General features: G+C 38.9%; 1 protein-coding gene across 1 annotated transcript in view; it reads left to right on the top strand.

The window, feature by feature from the left end:
* The first annotated feature begins 1827 nt into the window (after positions 1-1827).
* Plcxd3 (phosphatidylinositol specific phospholipase C X domain containing 3) overlaps positions 1828-20789 on the top strand; it is a 149799-nt gene continuing 130837 nt past the window's right edge. Inside the window, exon 1 of the mRNA XM_070041106.1 lies at positions 1828-2036. Within this exon, the coding sequence (XP_069897207.1) occupies positions 1934-2036 (103 nt within the window). The 5' untranslated portion in view covers positions 1828-1933. The remainder of the gene's footprint in view (positions 2037-20789) is intronic.

Genomic DNA, 20789 nt, shown 5'->3' with positions numbered 1-20789 from the left:
AGAGAGGCCTAGGAAAAACAGAAAGAGGTAAATGAATGTCTCCTCTTACTTTTGTGGGCCTGTGTACACTCTCTTCCAGAAGCTTTACCACAGGTCTTTGAATCAATAATGACTCAAAAATTTTCCTAGGCTACTGAGACAGAGCAGCTAAACTCCAAGATTTGAACCTTCCTTCAGGCTGGGCTTCCCTGAGAACACCAGTATTACACAGGCCCATGGTGATTATAGGTCTCTTCACAAACAGCCTTGTAATAAAGAAGTTCTCATTTTAACTAAAAGGATAGGTGGTCCTGTAGAACACACATATTATTCAGATTTATTTGAAGGAAAAACAAAAACACCTAGTACACCCATCCTCACCCCCTAAAGGTAGACCTACCATTTCCTCTTGAACCTGTATTTGCCTAAAAAGAGAATGGAAAATTTGGTGGAAAGTAATTATCTCTCCCTTTGTCATCCTTTCCACAGTGCTCCCCAATCGATGGTACAATTTCTTTGGTCTCAGTATCCTTGAGATCCCTGAGTAAGTAAGCACTAATTTTTGTTTTTGATTTTAAGAAAATGCTAAATGAGATTGCTGAGCTGCAGTCATTATAGTCATGTTTCCTATTTCCCCAACCTACTAGCATTTCCTTTAGGAAAGGAAGAATTTACACACCATTGGATAACATAATGAAGGCACCTATCTATGTTGCATCTCTGCATTTGCAACGGGCCAGCACACTTTCAGTTCATCTTCTATACTCTTATTCAGGCCATTGCTGGTCTCATTATACTTCTAAGACTCGAGATGTCTCTTTTCTCTCCTTTGAGAGCAGGTGGACCCAGACAGTTCTTTGGAGTGATTTCTCTTGAGAGAGGCACATCTCTCTCGTCTGCCAAACCACCGCACAGATCACTTCCAAGGGTGCCAAACACATTCCACCAGACGCTGCTGGCAGTAATCACCCGTTGGTAGATGCGGTGGTTGGCTTCCACCACCAGGCTTCCACGAACCCCAGACAGGACACAGACAGGCAGCTTTCTCTTGACTGATTTCTGACCGATTTCTCGTGACCTAGTGTTTCTGTGCCATGAAATGTCTGGGTTAGGGTGCCAGGAATTAAGGAGTGACCCCCTAGAATTCACTACCCTCCTCTGTCTGCACATTTACCAGCTGTTCAAAAAAAAATTAGGCGAAGAGGTGAATAAAGACCACCATTTTGTGTACACAGGTCTGTGGGCCCTGGCATAACCTGTTGTAGCCTCCAGATAATAAATAAATAAATAGATAAATAAATAAATATACACAAACGCTCTTTGGGAAGAATGGAAAGTCCTGGAACCGCAGCCTAGCTGGAAAGTCTGCTCTTCAGGGGGCACCTCAAAGTCTAGCAGGTTTTGTTTTTTTTTTCCTTTTTGCCTTGACCGCAAAGACGGTCTTTTCCCATCCTCGGGACCTTGAAGTCCACGCGCAAGGACAGAGCAAGACCCGTAAGGACAAAGCCGCTGTGGGCGAAAGCAAGCGCGAGACACACAAAATTCCAAGATTCGAACAAGAAAGCCGCAGAGCCGCCCGGCGAGGCAGAGGACTGAGGGCGGCGGGCGGGGAGGGAGGCAAGGCGGGAGAAGAGGGAGAGCGCGGCGCGCGAGCCGAGCTCCGGGGACGTCGGGAACAAAAGCTTCGGCGGAGTCTGGCAGAGGCGCTGGGGAGGGGGGGGGGGCAGCCGGGGAGTGAGGAGGAGGAGGGGGGGTGTGTTTGGAATAATTATTAAAATGAGCATGTGTCTGCGCCATCCTGTGGGTGTGGCGCTGAGCGGAGTGTAAACTCCAGCGGGGCCCGGAGCGAACACCGGCTTCGAGGCCGCAGCTCGCCCAGCCCAGCCCAGCCTTCGCCCGGCCCGCCGCCAGGGACCCCTACGGCGCACGGCCGCACGCACGCCGACCCCGCACCATGGCCTCGTCTCAGGGGAAACACGAGCTGAAATTCGCCGACTGGATGGCAACTCTGCCCGACAGCATCCACGGCATCCCGCTCACCAATTTAGCCATCCCAGGTAGGCTGGCTGGGGCAGCTCGCCCGCCCGGGGCTGCCTGGCTCCCGGGCCACCTGCCCCGCCCGGCTTCGTCCGACACCAAGTGGGAACTTGCCCCCGGGAGGGAGGGAGGGAAGCAGGGAAACTTGTCCTGGGGGGTCGGGGGTAGGGCGGGGAGGGTCTCGGCTTCCGGCCACCGCGCTGCCCGGGGCGCCCCGGGCTGCCAGGCGCGTTCCAGCCCCTCTGGGGAACGTGGTGCAGGGATTCAAGGTGACTGCTTCTGCGCCCCGGGCTCTAGATTGGGGCGGGGGGACACCCCCACCACGGCTTTCCCTGCAGATCTGGGAACTGGGGTGTAGGCTTGGGGGGGGGGGGTTCGATGTCGGAGTCTATAGGGTGATCTTGCGTGACGAGTTGTGAGCTGGTGTCTCCAGGGTTCGGCTCCACCGCGTGGGACTCTGAGTCCATCCATCCCGGCATCCGATTGAGCAGGTTGGAGAGAGAAATGCTCCCTCGGAACCGGCCTCCTTCCGAGACACAAAGCGCTTTCCCCGAGAGTGAGGAAAGTTCGGGGACGCGTGGCCGGCCCTGGCCGGGGAGCGCCAGGCCGGGCACAGTGGGGTGCCGATGCGCGTGGGCCCCGGAGGGCCCGGGTCTGGAGTCCCAGCGCATGTTAACCGCGTGGAGCTCCAGGGTCGGGAACTGCTCGGGGCGCGGGAGTGTGGGATGATCACGCCAATGGGGAGGGCAAGGTGGCGGAGCTGGTGTCCAGAAAACACTGAAGGAAGGAAGCATACACAAAGGGAGGAAGAGACGCGAGGTATCCAGAGATCTGCGCGTCTTGGAGCAGAAGACCTGGCAGGTGTTTGGGGTTTTTTTTTTTGGGGGGGGGGGGAAGCGCATGAATGCATTCCAGAGCTCAGGTATCCAGGAGCGAGGGTCGTTTGAGGACAGTTTACAACGTGAGAGCAGAGGATACAGGGACACCATTCATGACCAGTTTGTCTATGCACGTGGACTGAGAGAGGGCACACCTGATTCTTCTAAGATTCGCTGGAGGGCAAATTACTGATGGGCGCTCCACTTCCTGTCCAGAGCAAGTTCAACCTTCTGGTCTACCTCCTCTCCATCAATCCTATACGGTGCCCCTTCCTAGCAACTACAGAGAGACAAGAAAGAAAGAAAAACAGAGAAGAAAGTGGAAAAGGAAGGCGGGGGGGGGGGGCAGGCTAGTCAAGAGATTTCTTGAAAATCCCAAGAGGCTACAACCAACAGTGCTGGAATGATTAGTAATTCCAGTGAGTGTGACTCAAGTGGCTAGACAGGCTGAAGCTGTCCAATTCTGTCCCCTCCAAAAGATGGTCATCTTTTGCCCTTCCTCGACAAATAATGTCCCCTGAACCAGAGATCGCCAAGGAAAAAGAACCAATTGGGCTCCCCACTCTGCCCTTATTCTGCTCCCTAGGTGAGTTTGGGGATTGTTTTTTTTCGAAGGAGACAGTAGAAAGTACACAACTTTGATGGCAGAATTCCATTCTCCCTTCCACAGGAGTTCCTTCATTTTCATGTTATTTATTTATTTTGGACAAACGCTTCCCCATGGTCTCCCCTGAGCAAGGACTGAGAGCCCACGTGTCTGACAGGGGACTTGAGGGATGCAGGAAGTTAGTAGAGCAGAGCTAGTACTGTGACATGGCATGACGTCACATTTGAATCCACCTTACATTTCTGTATTATGGCACTTTTCAAAGTCCTGCTCTGTTCACCTGCACGTAAGCAGTCAGCACTGTCTTCATTTCACAGATATCCTGAAACTCGGTGTAGGCAAATGACTTGCAGTCAGTTCAGTGGTATGACCCCCAAACTAGATTTTAGGGAAAGATCTCCTCGGAGTTTTGGAGGAGAAAATCTTGGGATTTGCATCAAGATTATTCAACAAGTGGTAACCAAGATGAGAAGACAATGAACTAGGCACTAACAGGATGTGGGTCATTTGTCATTTTTACTTCTCTCTGTGGGACAAAGTAGAAACTTGAAATCAGAGCATTCAATATTCTAGTGACCTTCTTGCAGCGATATGAGGATGTGGCATTGGGATAGCATAGGATTTCCCGTTGTTTCTCAAGCCATATGATGTGATACAACGTATCATTCCAAGTATATTCCCTGCAGAGTCTCCCATCCTTACCCTAATACTTCTGAGAAATTTACACATGAAGTTTACAAAGAAATTTATTTAACACAATACATTTCACCAAATCTATACTCTTGAACATTCCCTATGGTTGTGCAGTTTTAGTACATAGGCATACACACACACACACACAGTTTAGTACCTCTGCATTATTCAACAATGATAATTTTTGAAGGAAAAAAAAACACATTCAAACTTTGATAGTCAAAGAAGACTAATTGGAGACTATTAAACACTAATGGAATAATTGCCTTAAAATCATGCTAATAGCTTCCTGGCTGCTACATGTTTACTTGGCCAGTTGCTACAGCTTGAATTAAGCAATTATCTCCACCATTTAAAACCACGCCTGTGCAACACAGAAGTGTTTTTCTGGATGGGAATTGCTGTTCAGTCTTCTCCAATTCTTAGGTGAATCAGCTAGAGAGTGAACAGTTGCCTGATTATGAGACCACCTGCGTGGACAGTGAACCTAAGTTACCGAGGTCTGATGGTGTGTGATTGCCCCACTATGTGTGCAGTTCTGGTATCTTTATTTTTTTTCTTTTTTTATTGTGAAAATACCATCCAGAGGGGTTACAATTACATGGGCAAGGTAATGAGTACATTTCTTATCAAGTATTGTTGCCTCCTCCTTTGTTTCCCCTTACAAGTGTCTGCATCTTGAATGTTTTCAGAGCCAAATCTCTCAGTGCTGTTTTGCATGTAAATCTCCTCAAGATTTGGTATTGACTAGGCCGAGGAAGTTAAGTTAGAAATTGGCATTAGTCATTTTACTTTCAATTATTTTTCAAAGGAATTAAGTACTGCCAGAACGTACTGACAGTTACTCAAATTTCAATCTTGTTTATCATTTCCTTCTCTCCCTGATGGCACTAAATTTTCATTCATGTTCATTTGCTTAATAATGGCATTATGAATGATGCTTCTCTTTACTACAAGCAGGTGAGAGAGAATAAACAGACACAGAAACAAGAAAAAATGTATAAAAATTCAGGTAAAGGTGAATCTGATGCGTGTTTGTCATCTTTGAAGCACATATCTAACTCTATAACTCTATGGTGAAAAGAAAGCCACCATAAAACAAGAAAGGCCATGATAATATGGGTCTCTGACAGCGAGTCATTCTATCCAAAGTCTCAATGATTGGGAAGGATTTAGCTTATAGAAGAAATTGGCTATGGATTGTCAGATAAAAATCTTTGTACATATGGTGCAGCCAACTGAGTGTGCAATGAAAAATAGGCAAAAATGTCATGGGCTTAGGACCTCAGGAGGAATGTGCTCTTTAACAACTAGTTGTTTAATATACTTTCTGTAATTATAATAAAATAGATTAGGAATGCAGAAATGCTTCATAAAAATGAATGATTTAGGGCTGTGAAGGTGGCTCAGTGGTGGAGTGCTTGCCTTGCATGAATGTGGTCCTGGGTTCAATTCCTCAGCACCACATAAGCAGAAAAAGCCAGAAGTGGCGCTGTGACTCAAGTGGTAGAGCACTGGCCTTGAGCTGAAGAGGTGAGGGACAATATCCAGGCCCAGAGTTCAGGCCCCATGACCGACAGAAAAAAAAAGAGAATGATTTATAAATTGATATGCCTGTGTTTTATTTATCTTTTTAATAAAATGCCAGTATCAGTGACAGGAAAGCAGTATTACTTGGGGGAACTATGCACTTCTGCAAATGTGATTTTTTGTCTGCTGTCATTCATGGCTTTTGTTTTGTTTTGTTTGTGATACTGGGGATTGAACACAGAGCCTCACACATTGTAGACTAACCCTCTAGTATTGAGCTACACCCCCTACCTTTGTTAGTTTTTAATTTCTTGCATTGTAGTACTTTCTTTTTGTTATTTCTGGTATTCTTGGAGACAGGAATAGTCTCCATCCTCTTTGTAACATATTATTTCCATTTTAATTGGGATGTGATTGTTTATAGGAAAAACCTGGGACTGGTCTAATTAGGTAATTTCCAAAGAGCTTTTTTCTATTTTCAGTTAGGACAGCCATATGGAAGGTAAACTTTCAAATCAATCAAAACACAATAAATTCATGTTGCCTCTCTGTTTCCAGTGTTGTTAGATTTTCAAAAAGAAAAAAGGAAGCAAGCTGGACACTTGTGGCTCATACCTGTAATCCTAGCTACTCAAAAGGATGATATCTGAGGATTAGGATTGGAAGCCAACATGGGGAGAAAAACCCACGAGGCTCTTATCTTCAATCAACCAGAAATAGCTAGAAGTGGAGGACATGTCTAAAGTGGTAGAATGCCAGCCTTGAGTGAAAAAAACTAAGCAAGATCATGAAGCCCTGAGTTCAAGCCCCAGTACTGGCAAATACACACTCACTCCCACACATACACACACAAATAGAGAGAAACAGAGAGAGAGAGAGAGAGGACTAATTTAGGAATTTGGCCTCTTTAATATTTATGCTTAATTGATACATAAAAATTGTACATATTTAGTGGGTACACATAATGTTTTGATGTATCAACACATTACATTGAAAATGTAATTTGTTCTACTACAACTTTTTTTTGATGATTTGAATTGTATCTCCAACCACTGTCAAAAGTGTAAAATGATATACATTAGCATTTATACAGTACTTTTCTCTGTGAAAGTGTGATTTTTCACATATTCTATCAGTGATCCTGTAAGTCTTTGCTACTCAAGTTTGGTCCGGATAATTCTACATCAGAATGCATGGATGATGGTGATGGTAGTAATGCTGATTCCACCTTCAAGATTTATTTAGCAAGGTGATTCATATACAAGTTTGAAGCGTAAGAACTCTGCTTTAATGTATTCCTACAAATGTCCTTTACAGGAGTGTCAGGAACAAATCTAAAACATGCATCTTTACGTTTTCTGTTGGGCTGTCCATTTTTCCATAAAAGTTCAATCAGGCTTCAAGTCAAAACTCCAAGTTTGCCTCAAAGCTAATGGCCCAAGCTGAGAACACTTCTGATAACTGACATTAGAGTTGATCATGCACCTTGAGCAATAAATGTTATTTAATTGCTACTTAAGTGTTCAAATTAGATCAGTATGATAAATGTAAAACCTTTCCCTTCATTTCCTTAAAGTCCTCCTGATAGCAGCTTATAATGGCACTTAAAGTCTCTCAACCCTGGTGATCCTGGTGAATAATAATGTCAATTTAGGAAATATCCCTATATTGCTTTTCTCTCCATTTAGTTTTATTTTTATTACACAGACCCAAGTACTTTTGCTGTATTTATAAGGTACAGGATGATTCATTTGATCCATAACCTAGAGCTTCTCAATATTACTCCTGAGTAAAAGTGGCATTGTGAATATAAAATGTGCTAATAATCATTAGTGGACTATTACAAGAAAATGTAAATAGTAAACTGGCTTTTGATAGAAAGAAAATAATCAAGATATGGAAAGCATGCCTTATACTTGGAATGGAAATATGTATGTATAGATGTGGTATCACTCACTAGTATTCCAGCTGTTTGATAAGATATTCTAAAAGAGTTTGATACCATGCACATAGACCTATTTCCTCAATTGCTAAAATGGATATCAAAGTGTAGCTATGGAAAAGGTTACATACTTTACGTATATGAAGTGTTTAATACCCTTACTTAGAATTTATTTTCTATTATTTAACTCTTCTGTTTGTTTCAAGACAGGTCTCACCATGTAGACTAGGCTGGCCTGGAACTCACTATTCTGTCTTAGATTTCTGAGAGCTCAGATTTCAATTACACACTATATCTGCTGTCTCTTAACTATAATCCCACCTAATCTGAATAGAAGAAAAGATAATTACAAAGAAGGTAACTATTGGGTGCCATGTATCAACAAATAACATCTAGGGGATAATTGTGAGGGTAGACTAACAATAAAGACCCACCTGACACACAAAAAATAGTGTTCCCTAAACCTCACAGCCCTCAAAATAAAATCAGACTTAAATATTTGTCCATTTCAATTCATTCCAAGTACTCCCTTACCAGTTTACCAAGTAGTTCCAAATCTCTGAATAGATTTTAAAGGATTGTCTATAAGCCAGTACTTTGGCCTAGATGGTCTATCAGATGATCTCTCCATTTTCATTCCTGTTTGTGGACGCTTTTGAATGTCATTATCTTTGCTAATTTGTGTGTGTGTGTGTGGGGGGGGTGTGGGTGGATGGGTGTGGGTGCTGGTACTGGAGCTTGAATCAAGTCCAGGAGGATCTGGCTTAGCTTTTTTGCTCAAAGCTGGTACTCTACCACTCTACCACTCTACCACTCTACCACACCTCTATCTCTGGCTTTTTGCTTAGTTAATTGGAGATAAGAACTTTCTGCCTGGGTTGACTTCAATTCTTAGAACTCATTCTTTTGATTAGCTAGGATTCCAGGTGTGAACCACTGGCACCTGACCGACCTTTGCTGATTTGATATACAGAGGAACTGTGCTTTCATTGTTTTTTTTTCCAAATCAACACTGCCACTAGTGGTCCAGCTTTCTAAAAATGATTAAGACAAAATAGGCATACATGAATGCACTTAAAGACATACAACTGTATCCACACATATGTGTTTATATACACATACACCTATAAAGCCCATGGTGAGATCATGAATAATGCATAGTAGAGAAGAAAATCTAGCCCAAATGTTGTCTCTGGCTATCTCTCCTAAACCTACACTTGAGTCACTGGTCCTACGGTCTTAAGAGAATCTTGTTTTTAGAAAGCTTTTTTCTTCCCTTTTCTGTTTCTGTTTCTGTTGGTGGTGGTGGTGGCGGGGGGGGGGGGATTGTTGGGCTTTTTTGGACATCTGATCTAACTATGCAGACAAGGTTGGCCTCATGATCCACCTGCCCCAGCTTCCCAAGTGCTAGGGTTGTAGGTTTGTACCTAGGAAGTTACTTTGTTTCTACCCATCTGTGCTATTTCATTTATACAGATAAGTTTTCAGTGAAAATAACAAGAGAATATTTTTTCCCACCAAGCAGCTCTAGGCAATGTAAATCAAGTCCAATAATCTAATATACCTAAAATAATCCCTCAGGCCCCACTAAATTAAAGCACAGAGTAATTGACATGGTCTGACTCAAAGTTAGATTTCTCTTTTTCTCCAACACACACACACACACACACACACACACACACACACACACACACACACACACACACACACACACTTTAACATCATTACTGAAGAGGAGAACTTTGTTTCCTGAATAACTTACCTATTGTCTCTGATCCCTAAGTGTTAGCTTTTGCAAACCAGGGAACAGGCTACCATGAAGGTCACTCAGGAACCTCCTAGTTACAATCACTGGGATATAATCGACTCAAGAAGCTAGAGTGAGAATCAGTGTGTTAAAACAAAAAAAAAAAATGTGTACATCAGGAGAGAAATCTACCATGGTTCGGATAGAATTCTCCTGCCAAAAGCTTTCTAAAGCACCATATGCTTTTATTATGCTCTATTAAAAGAGGAAGATGGGTCAGAAGAGAGAGGCAGGAGGAAATGGTTAAACATTCTTGAGAAGCTATCAGGATTAGTCACCTCCAGAGATCAGGTACTGAAACAGATGGCCCATGGATTTATTAGATGTACTCTTGTTATATTTCTATGTTTCATTAAACATCCTGCGAGCGGATAGCTCTTCCAACACTGTTTTAAACGCCCATTAATATTGTGTATTAACCAAAGAAATCTTTTTGTGTGTTAACTTTTATGAAATAGTGCTTGCTCTTAGTTTGGATAAATGGGCATTTGGCTGCTCAATTCATCTGGGTAATTTTTTTTTGGTCTAATAAATCTTTATTTGTGAACATGAATACTAACATTTTACATTCAGTGTTCCATGTCATGAAGAATTCTTTTTATTTTGGCTTTTAATTTTAGGCCTAGCTACTTGGAAGACTGAGGTCTGGAAGATTGTAACTCAAAGCCAACCATCTGGGTAATTTTTATTTCAAGAAGAATAGTGGTCTATGATGAAACTTAGTTTTCTGTAGAGCTTCCCTGGAGCTGTCCTCTGACATGCATGCTGGTGAAGAGAAAGATGCACCTTGTGGAGTTCTGCCAGGAAAATCAGAACCTATCAATGTGTGACTTTGTTCTCTATGATAAACTGAAAAGAGTACCAGAGCAGCCTCAGTGAAGTTAGACCTGCATACAGTCCCACATCATTTACCCTGAGAGTTTCTCAAGAAAGAGAACAAAGATCCTGAGATATGGGATGTGAAGTTTTGTCTAATATTTTTCACCCCTGTATGTCCTCCTTTCTCTTCTCATCAGGTCAAATTCCTTGTTCATCATTGCCCCTGGACCCTTGAGGATAGCCTTATTTCTCTTGTCTCAAGCTCGTTTTTCTTTGCTTGGAAAATGTCAACTCTGTTACACTCAACTTTCCATATAGTCTGGTGCCAGAAAACTTCAGTGGGTAAATATTGGAGAAAAATTACACAGATTGAATAGCACAACTCACTAGCAGTTTATGACCATGAATTTTAAATGAGTAGTCAACATTTCCAGACAGCATTATTACACTTGTCTAGTACATTTGTTTTCCTTTACTCTGAGATGACAGTGTCATAATGATTATCCTTTCTCAAACCAACATTTCCTTCCCATCCCATCTAATTGATTATCTCACCATTTTTGTAGAAAAAATATAGACACAAACAGATGAGAACTTTTGTGGTTTCCAACTATAAAATCTGCAAATGAACCTGCACCTACTTCTACATACACGGGATTATATTAGATAATTGCAAGACATGAACCACTCCTATTGGCCAATAGAACCCAATCATATAGATCAGAAGAATAGAGTCCTTATCTCAGAAAACAATTCATGCATAACTGACAATTACATTTGACTCAATTGCAAATAGCACCCAATAAGGAAATTATACTGTTATTAATAATGTTTGGAAGACTGGACATCCACATACAAAAGAATGAAATTTGACCTTTTATCCTGTTAACATAAATCAGCTCAGAATAGATTTAAGATTTAAATCTTAGAACTGAAATATGAAGGTTATAGATAAAAACATGAGGAAAATGCTTCACCTAATTGGGTTTGGACATCTATTATTTTTATTACTTTAACAGTATATTTTTGAAATCAGGAATGGGGAGACCTCTAGCTTTGTTATCCTTTCTTGTGATAACTTGGCTCTTTGGAGTCATATGTAGTTCCATATCAGTTCAAACTTTTTCTTTTTTTCTGGGGCTTGAACTCAGGGACTGGGTGCTGTCCCTGAGCTCTTATCCAAAAGGCTAGGGCTCTACCACTTGAACCACAGTTCTGCTTCCATATTTTTTTGAGGAGGGTAGCTAATTGTAAGCAAGAGTCTCATGGACTTTCCTGCCCTGGGTGGCTTCGAACAATGATACTCAGATCTCAGCCTCCTGAGTAGCTAGATTTACAGCCAGATTTACAGCACATATCTAAGCTTTTTTATTTCTGCAAAAATATCAAGAACTTTTGATAGGGGTTGCATTGAATCTGTAGACATACTTTGATAGTATAGACATTTGAGAAATATTAAGTCTTCCCATCAATGAACATACAATGTCATACCATGAGTTCACGTCTTTAACATCTTTCTTCAACACATTCCACTGTATAAGTCTTTTTGGTTAATTTTTTTTCTAAGCATTCTTAAATAGAATTATTGTCTCAATTTCCTCAATTTTGTATCCCACATCTTTATTGATTTGTTATTCCTCATGGGCTTATTTTGTGGATCTTTGGATATTTTACATAAAAATTTCTGTATTCTGGGGCTGGGAAAGTCGCTCAGTGGTACACTGCTTGTCTTGCATGCATGAGGCCCTGGGTTTGATTCCTCAGCACCACATAAGCAAAAAGAAAAAAACCGAAAGTGGCACTGTGGCTCAAGTGGTAGAGCACTAGCCTTGAGCTGAAGAGCTGAGGGACAGCACCCAGGCCCAGAGTTCAGGCCCCATGACCGGACCTCCCCCGCCAAAAAAAAACAAAAAAATTTCTGTATTCTACAGATACAATTCAACTTATACTTTAAAAATGGGTGCTTTTTATTTATTTCTTATCTAATTTCGTTGTCTAACACTGATGGAACTGTGTTGAATACTGGTTGAATACATCTTTTAACTTCTTACTAATCTCAGGGAAAAGTTTCAATTTAGGAATGACTATGGATTTGTCATATGATGCTTTTATTTTCTGAGAACATAGTCCTTCTATATGTAATTTGTTGAGAATTGTTTTTTGAGTCACAAAAGATGTTATATTTTGCCAAATGCTTTTATTGCATCATTAGATATGATCATGAAGTAATATCTTTTGTTATGTTGACGTGGCACATCACAAATTAATTTTCACATTTTTACTATCCTTAATTTTCAGGATTAAATGCTATTTCATAATGTAGAGTTCTTTAATTGCTATTGAGTTGGCTTCCTAGAATTTGTTAAAAATTTACGTATATTCAGCAGCATACTGATAGTTTTCTTTCTTGTAGTGTCTTGTCTATCCTTGAAATCATGATGATGATATTCTCATAAGTTTGGAAGCATTCATTTCTCTTCAGTGTTTTGGAAGAGTTTAAGAAGGATTAGTATTCATTCCAACTTAAATATTTTGTAAAATGAAACTGTGAAGCCATCTGGTTTGGGAATTTTCTTTGTTGAAAGGTTTTTAATTACTGAATCAATCTCCTTATTTACTCCCTATAGGAGTATTCAGACTTTATGTATTTTTTCATCATTCAGCCTTAACAGGTTGTATGTTTTTAAGAAATTTATTCCTTCTAGATTGATGGCATATATCTTTCATATTAGTCTCACAATCCTTTCTATTTCTGTGCCTCTAGTTGCCCTGTCTTCTCTTTCATTTCCCACAGCATTTATTTGAGTCTTCCATGTTTTTTTAGCTTTGCTAAATGTCAATTTTGTCTTTTCCAAAACAATGAACTTAGTTTTATTGACTTATATTTTGTTCTCCTTTTATTTATTTCTGCCCTAATATTTACCATGTCTTTGCCTGTATTAACTGGGGGTTTAGTTTGAGCATCTTTTTCTAGTTTCCTTAGGTGTAGAATTAGATGATTTAAGTTTTTTTCTTTTTCGGTAGAAAAATTTCAGGCTTTTTATCTCTACAAACTTACATCCTTGTGCTGATTTTACTACAATCATGGAGTTTTAATATGTTATGCTGTCATTTCATTTATTATTTAATTGCCTAGAAAGAGCCATTTCTTAACAGGTGAGATATGAACTGAAAATTAAATACAACAGGAACAAATATAAATTTATGATCTGAGTGTTATTTTCAAAAGCAGTTAGATTAAGGACAATACTTTAGCATTGCCAGTAGATGAAATTAAATTTTCTCTATGCCAATGTAGTTATTGAGAAGGACCCATTAAATAGCACTGTAATAAACAATACAGACTTTGGACTGTTTTTGTTTTATTATCCATATATAGCTTGGGATCTCTGGTCTACACCTGATGCCAAAATGCCAGGATACTTTTCAAAGCTTGCACTTAAGCATAGTTCTTGGGGAAAGCAAAAACCCTTGAATTGGAAAATTATATGAATGTTCCTGTCCAAAGTCAATTGACCTTTTCAGACATTTTATGTTAATGAACAATCCACTTAAGGGCCATTTAAACACTTAGTAGGGCATACAGTAATATTTACTTATTAAATGCTGGTAAATGAAAAATAGGAAATAGGAAAAAATTGCAGAACCTCAAGTCTAGAAATATAAGAACAAATATTTTCCAAAAACTTTACTCAAAGATATGTGACTCATACAGACAATAACTTAAAAGATGGCTCATTTATTTCCATCTAAACTGTTCAAGGAATGTATATGTAAATACTTTAGAACACAGCTTTGTGTGTGTATCGTGTATGTAAGTGTCTATGTATCTATGTCTGTGTATTCTAGGTTGGTAGATAGCATACTTTAAAAATATTGTTATAGGTATTTTAAAGGTGATGTACGGAGGGTTTACAGTTACATAAGTCAGTTAAAGAGCGCATTTCTTTTGGGACAATGTTATCCCTTCCTTTGCTTTCTCCTAGTTTTTCTTTCTCACCCCACCCACAAATTGTATAGTTCATTTTCATCATAGTGACTAGTGAGTATTACTGCTGCATTTACTTACCCTTTGTCCCTCCATTTCTGTATCTCCCTTCCTTCCCCAAAGACAGATAAATGAACAATCAAGATAAAAATAAAATAGAAGAACAATAAAGAAAAAAACCCTCTAGTTTCCATTTCCTGGAGCTCATTTTGATAAATATTATTTTATATGATGATATGCACATAGGCATTTTGCCTTTGTGCTCCTCTCCTAAGAATATCCTCCTTTGGTCTCACTATGTGTGCATGCTTAGAGTCCTGTATAATTAATCATGTTCTGGTGTATTTTAGACCTAACTTCCTCTTGAGAAAACATAGGCTGTTTGTCTCTCTGAGCTTGGCTTACCTCACTTAAACTTGATTTGTTCTAGGTCCATCCATTTTCCTGCAAATGACATAACATTATTCTTTCTAATGGCTGTGTAAAATTCTATTGTTTATACATATCACATACTTTGGAACCATTCATCTATTGTGAGGCATCTGGGCTGTTTCTACAACCCTATTGTGACTAGTGCAGCAGTAAACATGGATGTGCAAGAGTCTTTATGGTATCCTGTTTGTGATGTTCTAGGTAGATGTCTAGAAGCAGTATGGCTGGGCTGTACGGAAGATCTATGTCGAGTCTTTTTGTGTGTGTATATTTTTTTTGTAAAAATACTATACAGAGGGGTTTACAGTTTACATAAGTAAGGTAATGAGTACATTTCCTATCAAGCACTGTTACCCCCTCCTTTGTTTTTCCCTACCATCCCTTCCCTCCCCACCTCCCCAACTCCTCCGCCCCCACCCCCGACATTGTGAAGTTCATTTTCAACATAGTGTCTTGCACATCTCATTGTTAAAATGGGTCAACCTTATTTATCAACCTTATTTATTGTTATTTTAGCATTTTGTTATTTCCTTTCCCCTCCCCAAATTAGAAAAGTGTTGAGTTTTTGAGGAACCTCAAGACTGTTATCCAGAGTGGTTGTACTAGTTTACATTCCCACGGGCAATGTAACTGGGGTCCCCTGCCTCCCGCCTCATCCCTGCCATTTATTGTTGTATCTAACAGACTTTGTAAGTAATATAAATTTGTAAGTCAACGTAAGTACTGGAAATCAACCAAATAGACTCAACCTCTCGCTTTTCCCATGTAAATGTTAAGCATTACTTTGGGGGGGGGATATAACTGGAAGTCTAGGCTCCTAGGTTAAAACATGTCACTAAACACCTATATACTTCCGTTTTCCCACCTGTTGGATGGTAATATTAAGGATTGCTTTCTCAAAAGAAGATAGATCCCATTTAAAGCCACTTAGAGCCTTTAAAATATGGATGACAAATCCAAATTCTGTAAAACTAGGCCATGTAATTTTGTGTATATTTGTGGTTATATGCATTTTCACTAGGCTATTACTTTGTATAAGAAGTTAATGTGAATTTCAACATCTAAAATATATCATCAGACTCAGCAGTCACTTTCCAGCAGTTAAATAGTTTTGTGTGTATACAATCATTTAAGTAATTGTGGTAAAACATACATAACCCAAAACTTACCACTTCAGCCACTGTTTTTTAAATTTATTTTTATTATAAGGGTGATGTACAGAGGTGTTAGTTACATAGGTCAGGTAATGAGTACATTCTTTTTGAACAGTGTCACCTCTTCTTTTGTTTTCTACCAGGTTTTTCCTCCCAATCCCTTCCCTTGTAAGTTGTACAGTTCATTTTCAACATAGTGTCTAGTGAGTATCACTGCTGAATTAGTTCACCCTTTGTCCCACCATTTCTGGGCTTTCTTATCCTCCCCAAATAAGATAAATTTACATACAAGACAAAAGGTGCAGAAATAAAAAACAATAGCAAAAGAAAATAATAGAAAAGAAGAAAAACCCACAAAAAGTAAATTTTAAAAAAACCTCTTGTTTCCATTTCTTGGAATTCATTTTGATAAGCATCATTTTATATGATCATATGCACATATCTATTGAGCCTTTGTGATCTTCTCCTAAGAATATCCTTCTCTGGTCTCTCACTGTGTAAATGTTTAGAGTCCTGTTTAATTTATCATTCCCAAGTATAATTTTTTTGTCCTTTACTATCCATTGGGTTTACTTGTAGATTTATAGGCACATTCTAATTATTACAAGTGAGGGGAATCATGCAATCTATGTTTCTTTAGGTCTGGCTTACTTCACTTAATATAAATTTTTTTCTAAGTCTCTCAATTTCCTTATGAATGGCCAACAATTGTTAAGTGTACAATTAACTAATGAAATTTACTAATTTCACATTCTTATTCAATCATCTCTACAAAGATGAAGTTTTCATCTTGCGAAATTGAAAATATAACCATTAAAGAACACTTAAATATCAATTTAAAAATAATTTTAGTGGGGGGGGGAGGGGGGAAGGTGGCTCAGTGGTAGAGTGCTTGCCTTGCATGCCTGAGGCCCTGGGTTCGATTCCTCAGCACCACAAAAGCAAAAAGAAAAAAAACCAGAAGTGGCGCTGTGACTCAAGTGGTAGAGCGCTAGCCTTGAGCTGGAGAGCTGAGGGACAGCGCCCAGGCCCAGAGTTCAGGCCTCACGACCAGACCCCCCCCCCCAAAATAATAATTTTATCCAGGTTCCAGTGGTTCATGTTTGTAATCCTAGTTACTCAGGATGCAGCTCAGGCAGGAAAGTACATGAGACTTATTTCCAATTAACCATAAAAAATAAACAGCCAAAAGTGGAGCTGTGGCTCAAATGGTAGAGTACTAGCCTTGATCAAAAGAACTTAAGAACAGCACCTAGGCTCTGGGTTCAATCCAAAACAACTACCCAGCCCCCCACTGCCCTTGCCCAACCACACACACATACACACAATTTATTTTGCCTGTGAAATACTTTTATGTTACAAAACAGCACAATTATTTGTGAATCAAAAATCTTTTAAGAACAATGGAGAATCAAGGCTTAGAGCATTACAGTAGGTTGCTAACTCTTACTCCTCGGCTTAACTAGAGACTCTAAACATGTCATTCCAGGGTCCTTACTGCTTATTTCCATAGGTGATACAAAACTAACCCATTCTCCATTTCACTTGATCTCTAAAGTAACTCAGTGTTTTTGTTTGTTTGTTTGTTTTTGTACTAAACTATAGTAAAATATCTTTCCAGGCTCTGTTTTACTACTAAGTATTTGATTTATCTGTCCCGTTACCCCAGAGGAGATCAAATCAGGCTCATTTTGATTGAGATAATCAGTACTTTTAATACTATAGAGACTGACCTTCAACTTGCCTAATGGATAAGCATTATGCTAAGTAACATAAGCTAGTCACAAAAAGGTACATTCTATGTTACTCAATTTATATGAGACACCTAAAGTAGTTCTTAAATTCAAAATATAATGGTGTTTATCTAGGCCAGGTGGAACCAGAAATGGGGAGATGTTTAATATGCACAATTTCAGTTTCATAAAGTGAAAATACTGAACAATATACTTGGCACAGCAGTGGTTAAAGTAACAAGTTTTTACATGGCGTAGTTATTTTTTTACTGCAATTGAAGGAAAAAATCTTACAGAGTCATATTAATTTTCATGACTTTTGACATAAACACCCAGAGGCCCCCTTCCCCCACCATGGTAGTAATTCTTTCAGACACTAGCATTAAGAAAGTCTCTAGCTTTGCTTCTAGCTTTAAGGTGAATGCCATTGTTTTCTTCCTCTTTATTTGCAATTTCACTGATTGAAGATTGTCAAACCAAATTACCTTCTCAGGTTTCTGTTTCTTTAGTGTTATATCAGACTAATATAATTTTGTCTTCTGAAGTGTCCTAATAATAAGGGTTAAGAAAATAATATATGAGAAGCTTTCAAATTCTTTACATTGAAAACATCTACTGGATTCTATTAGCATGGTAAACTTCATATTGTACAACTATAGACCCTTTGCCCCAAGACAATTTTTCTTCTTAGGTTGTAGATGGTATCGTAATACAAGTTGGATTTAAGACTGATCCGTTCAAAAATAACACATTAAATGTGCAGTATGTTGCAGCCTGTGCTGATGTGTGGAAGTGGAAGTAAGAAAGCTACATTTAGCATTTCCATTCTGCTGCTAAGGAGCAGGCTGCTTAAAAAGAAAACCCTACCAAGAGAAATATATATATATATATATATATATATATATATATATATATATATACACATATATATATATGAGAACAAATCACAGAACTTGTGTTAATTTTCAATGAAATACCAAAGTTGCAGGCCCCAAGGAAAGTCCTCTTGGAGGGCTTCATTTGTATTTTTACATTACAATGCAGAATAAGGGTAATAGTGATTGATTCCCTGCCATAAGTCTCCTCCCCACAAACACTCTTAGGTTGTTTTCCACATGACTTGGACTCTAATTATTCAACTAAATAGTAAAAAATCCTGTGGGTTTTTTTTTAGTACCTTTTCATAGAATAGTTCTGTAGGCTTGTTTCTTTCTCTTCATACCAAAAAGAGAAGGAAAGGAGCCCGTGTAAAGGGTGTTCATCCTGGAGGATAAAACCAGGACCAGGAACCTCTCTCTCTCTCTCTCTCTCTCTCTCTCTCTCTCTCTCTCTCTCTCTCTCTCTCTCTCTCTCTCTCTCTCCCCCCTCCCTCCTGCCTGCCTCCCTCCCCTCTCCCTCTCCCTCTACTTCCCCTTCTCCCTCTCCCCCCTTCCCCCTCTCCCTCTCCCTCCTTCCCTCCCCCCCCATTCACCTGTTCTATTACTACTTCAGTTTCTATCACGGTCTGCCTTCAGGCCTTGTGGCAGCTGTTTTAATCATATTTTATATTTATTGTACCCTAACTTTAAAATTTTGACCCTGATCAATTAATACTGAAAGAATGCATCTCTGCTCTAATTTACACTGTCCCTTTCAGAAGTTCTTGATTAAGTAGGAGAGAGCTTGTTGAGTTTTAGGGTCACCCTTTAGAGTCTGAAGAAAGTGTGTCAGTGGTGATGATGAACAATAGTGGGTCTGGCAGCACGTGTGTACTCCCATAGTATATTCTAAATTACCTTTAGTAGTTCTGAGAGCTTTCATGTAAGCAGAAGTCCAGGTTAGGAGCTCTAGATAAATGTCTTTGAGCATAACGTTTAAGGGACCAGCCTTCTGACAACCACATACATATATTTATTATGTCTAATCTTCATAATAAGTCATTTTACAGATGTAAGAAAAAAAAGAAATTAAATATGTAGGGTAATAGAAATATTAAATGATAGAGACCTCTCAAGTTTCTAAGTCAGAATGTTTTTGAAAATTAGGTTTCATTATTTTTCCAGAATTCTCTCCATATATAGTTCTGATTTAAGTAGCTAATTGTTGATTACAAGTAGCATTTGTATATTTTAATGGCTTAACTTGCCTTTCCATTATGCTATGCTTCTAAAATGGACCTATATATTTTCATAAATTTTCTCTCAAAGAGCCAAAATTAATAAGGGTAGTAAATTTCAGGAAGCATGAGAATACAAGTTTGCTTAACTGTTAAAACTTTAAAAAGTATTTACAGATCTAAATTCCTAAACATAAATATGAGGGGACAGTTGGAGGTGGAAGAGAAAGAAGAGGAAAGAAGAAGATTAAAACACATTATATGTATGTATGAAATTGCCATAATGGAACCCATACAAAAATTTGCAAGAATGTTTTTAACAGGTTTAGGTAAGGCAGATAAGAAAGAGCAATAGAATGAGTAAAAGTAATTAAGGTATATTATATATGATATGAAAATATGTCAATGAAATCCCTCACTTTGAATTATTCCCCAAAAGCCAATTTTAAAGTTTATTTTATACCTTCAGTCCAAAATTATGTTTTTCTTTATACCCTACCCCTGGTTGCAAAATGTTATACCAATTTTAATTAAATGAGCAAAAGGCAAATATAACTTAAAAAAATTCTGTCAAGCTACATAAACTTCACAAGTATCTCAAAGGAACTTTAAAATTCAATGTCAGATTCATGAATATATAGTTATATCATGCAGCATGGACCGCATTAACACAACTGATTGGTTCTGGAAATGCCATTTTGATGTTGATTGCTTTTCTTATAAAGAGTTTAGACCTTTCTCAAAATACTGCTTTCAGGGGATTTTTTTTTGGCTAATGTTTGGGGAAATCAATTTTATTTTTACTAAAAGGAATATTTTTAACAGAATTCATAACATAATATGGCAAAACATTGTCTCATATTTCCTAAAACAGTTTGCTTTCAATACAGTATTTACCAGCAATCATAAGGAATGTATTTTCAGAAAATATTTTAATAGAAAATGAAATAAAGAAAATTTACTAGACTCCTTTTTCCTGATAGTTAACAGCAAATAAATCCAACTTTTTTTATTGTCTGTATTCTAGATGCTTTGGTAACTGTTGGATAACATTTATATATAATGACTCTGATGTATAGAATTTACTCCTTTAAG

The sequence above is a fragment of the Dipodomys merriami genome, unplaced genomic scaffold (assembly GCF_024711535.1).
Source record: "Dipodomys merriami isolate MVZ:Mamm:240054 unplaced genomic scaffold, mDipMer1.0.p SCAF_30, whole genome shotgun sequence".
Taxonomy (NCBI): Eukaryota; Metazoa; Chordata; class Mammalia; order Rodentia; family Heteromyidae; genus Dipodomys; species Dipodomys merriami.
The sequence above is the reverse complement of the archived record's forward strand: the minus strand, read 5'-3'. Positions and strand labels throughout refer to the sequence as shown.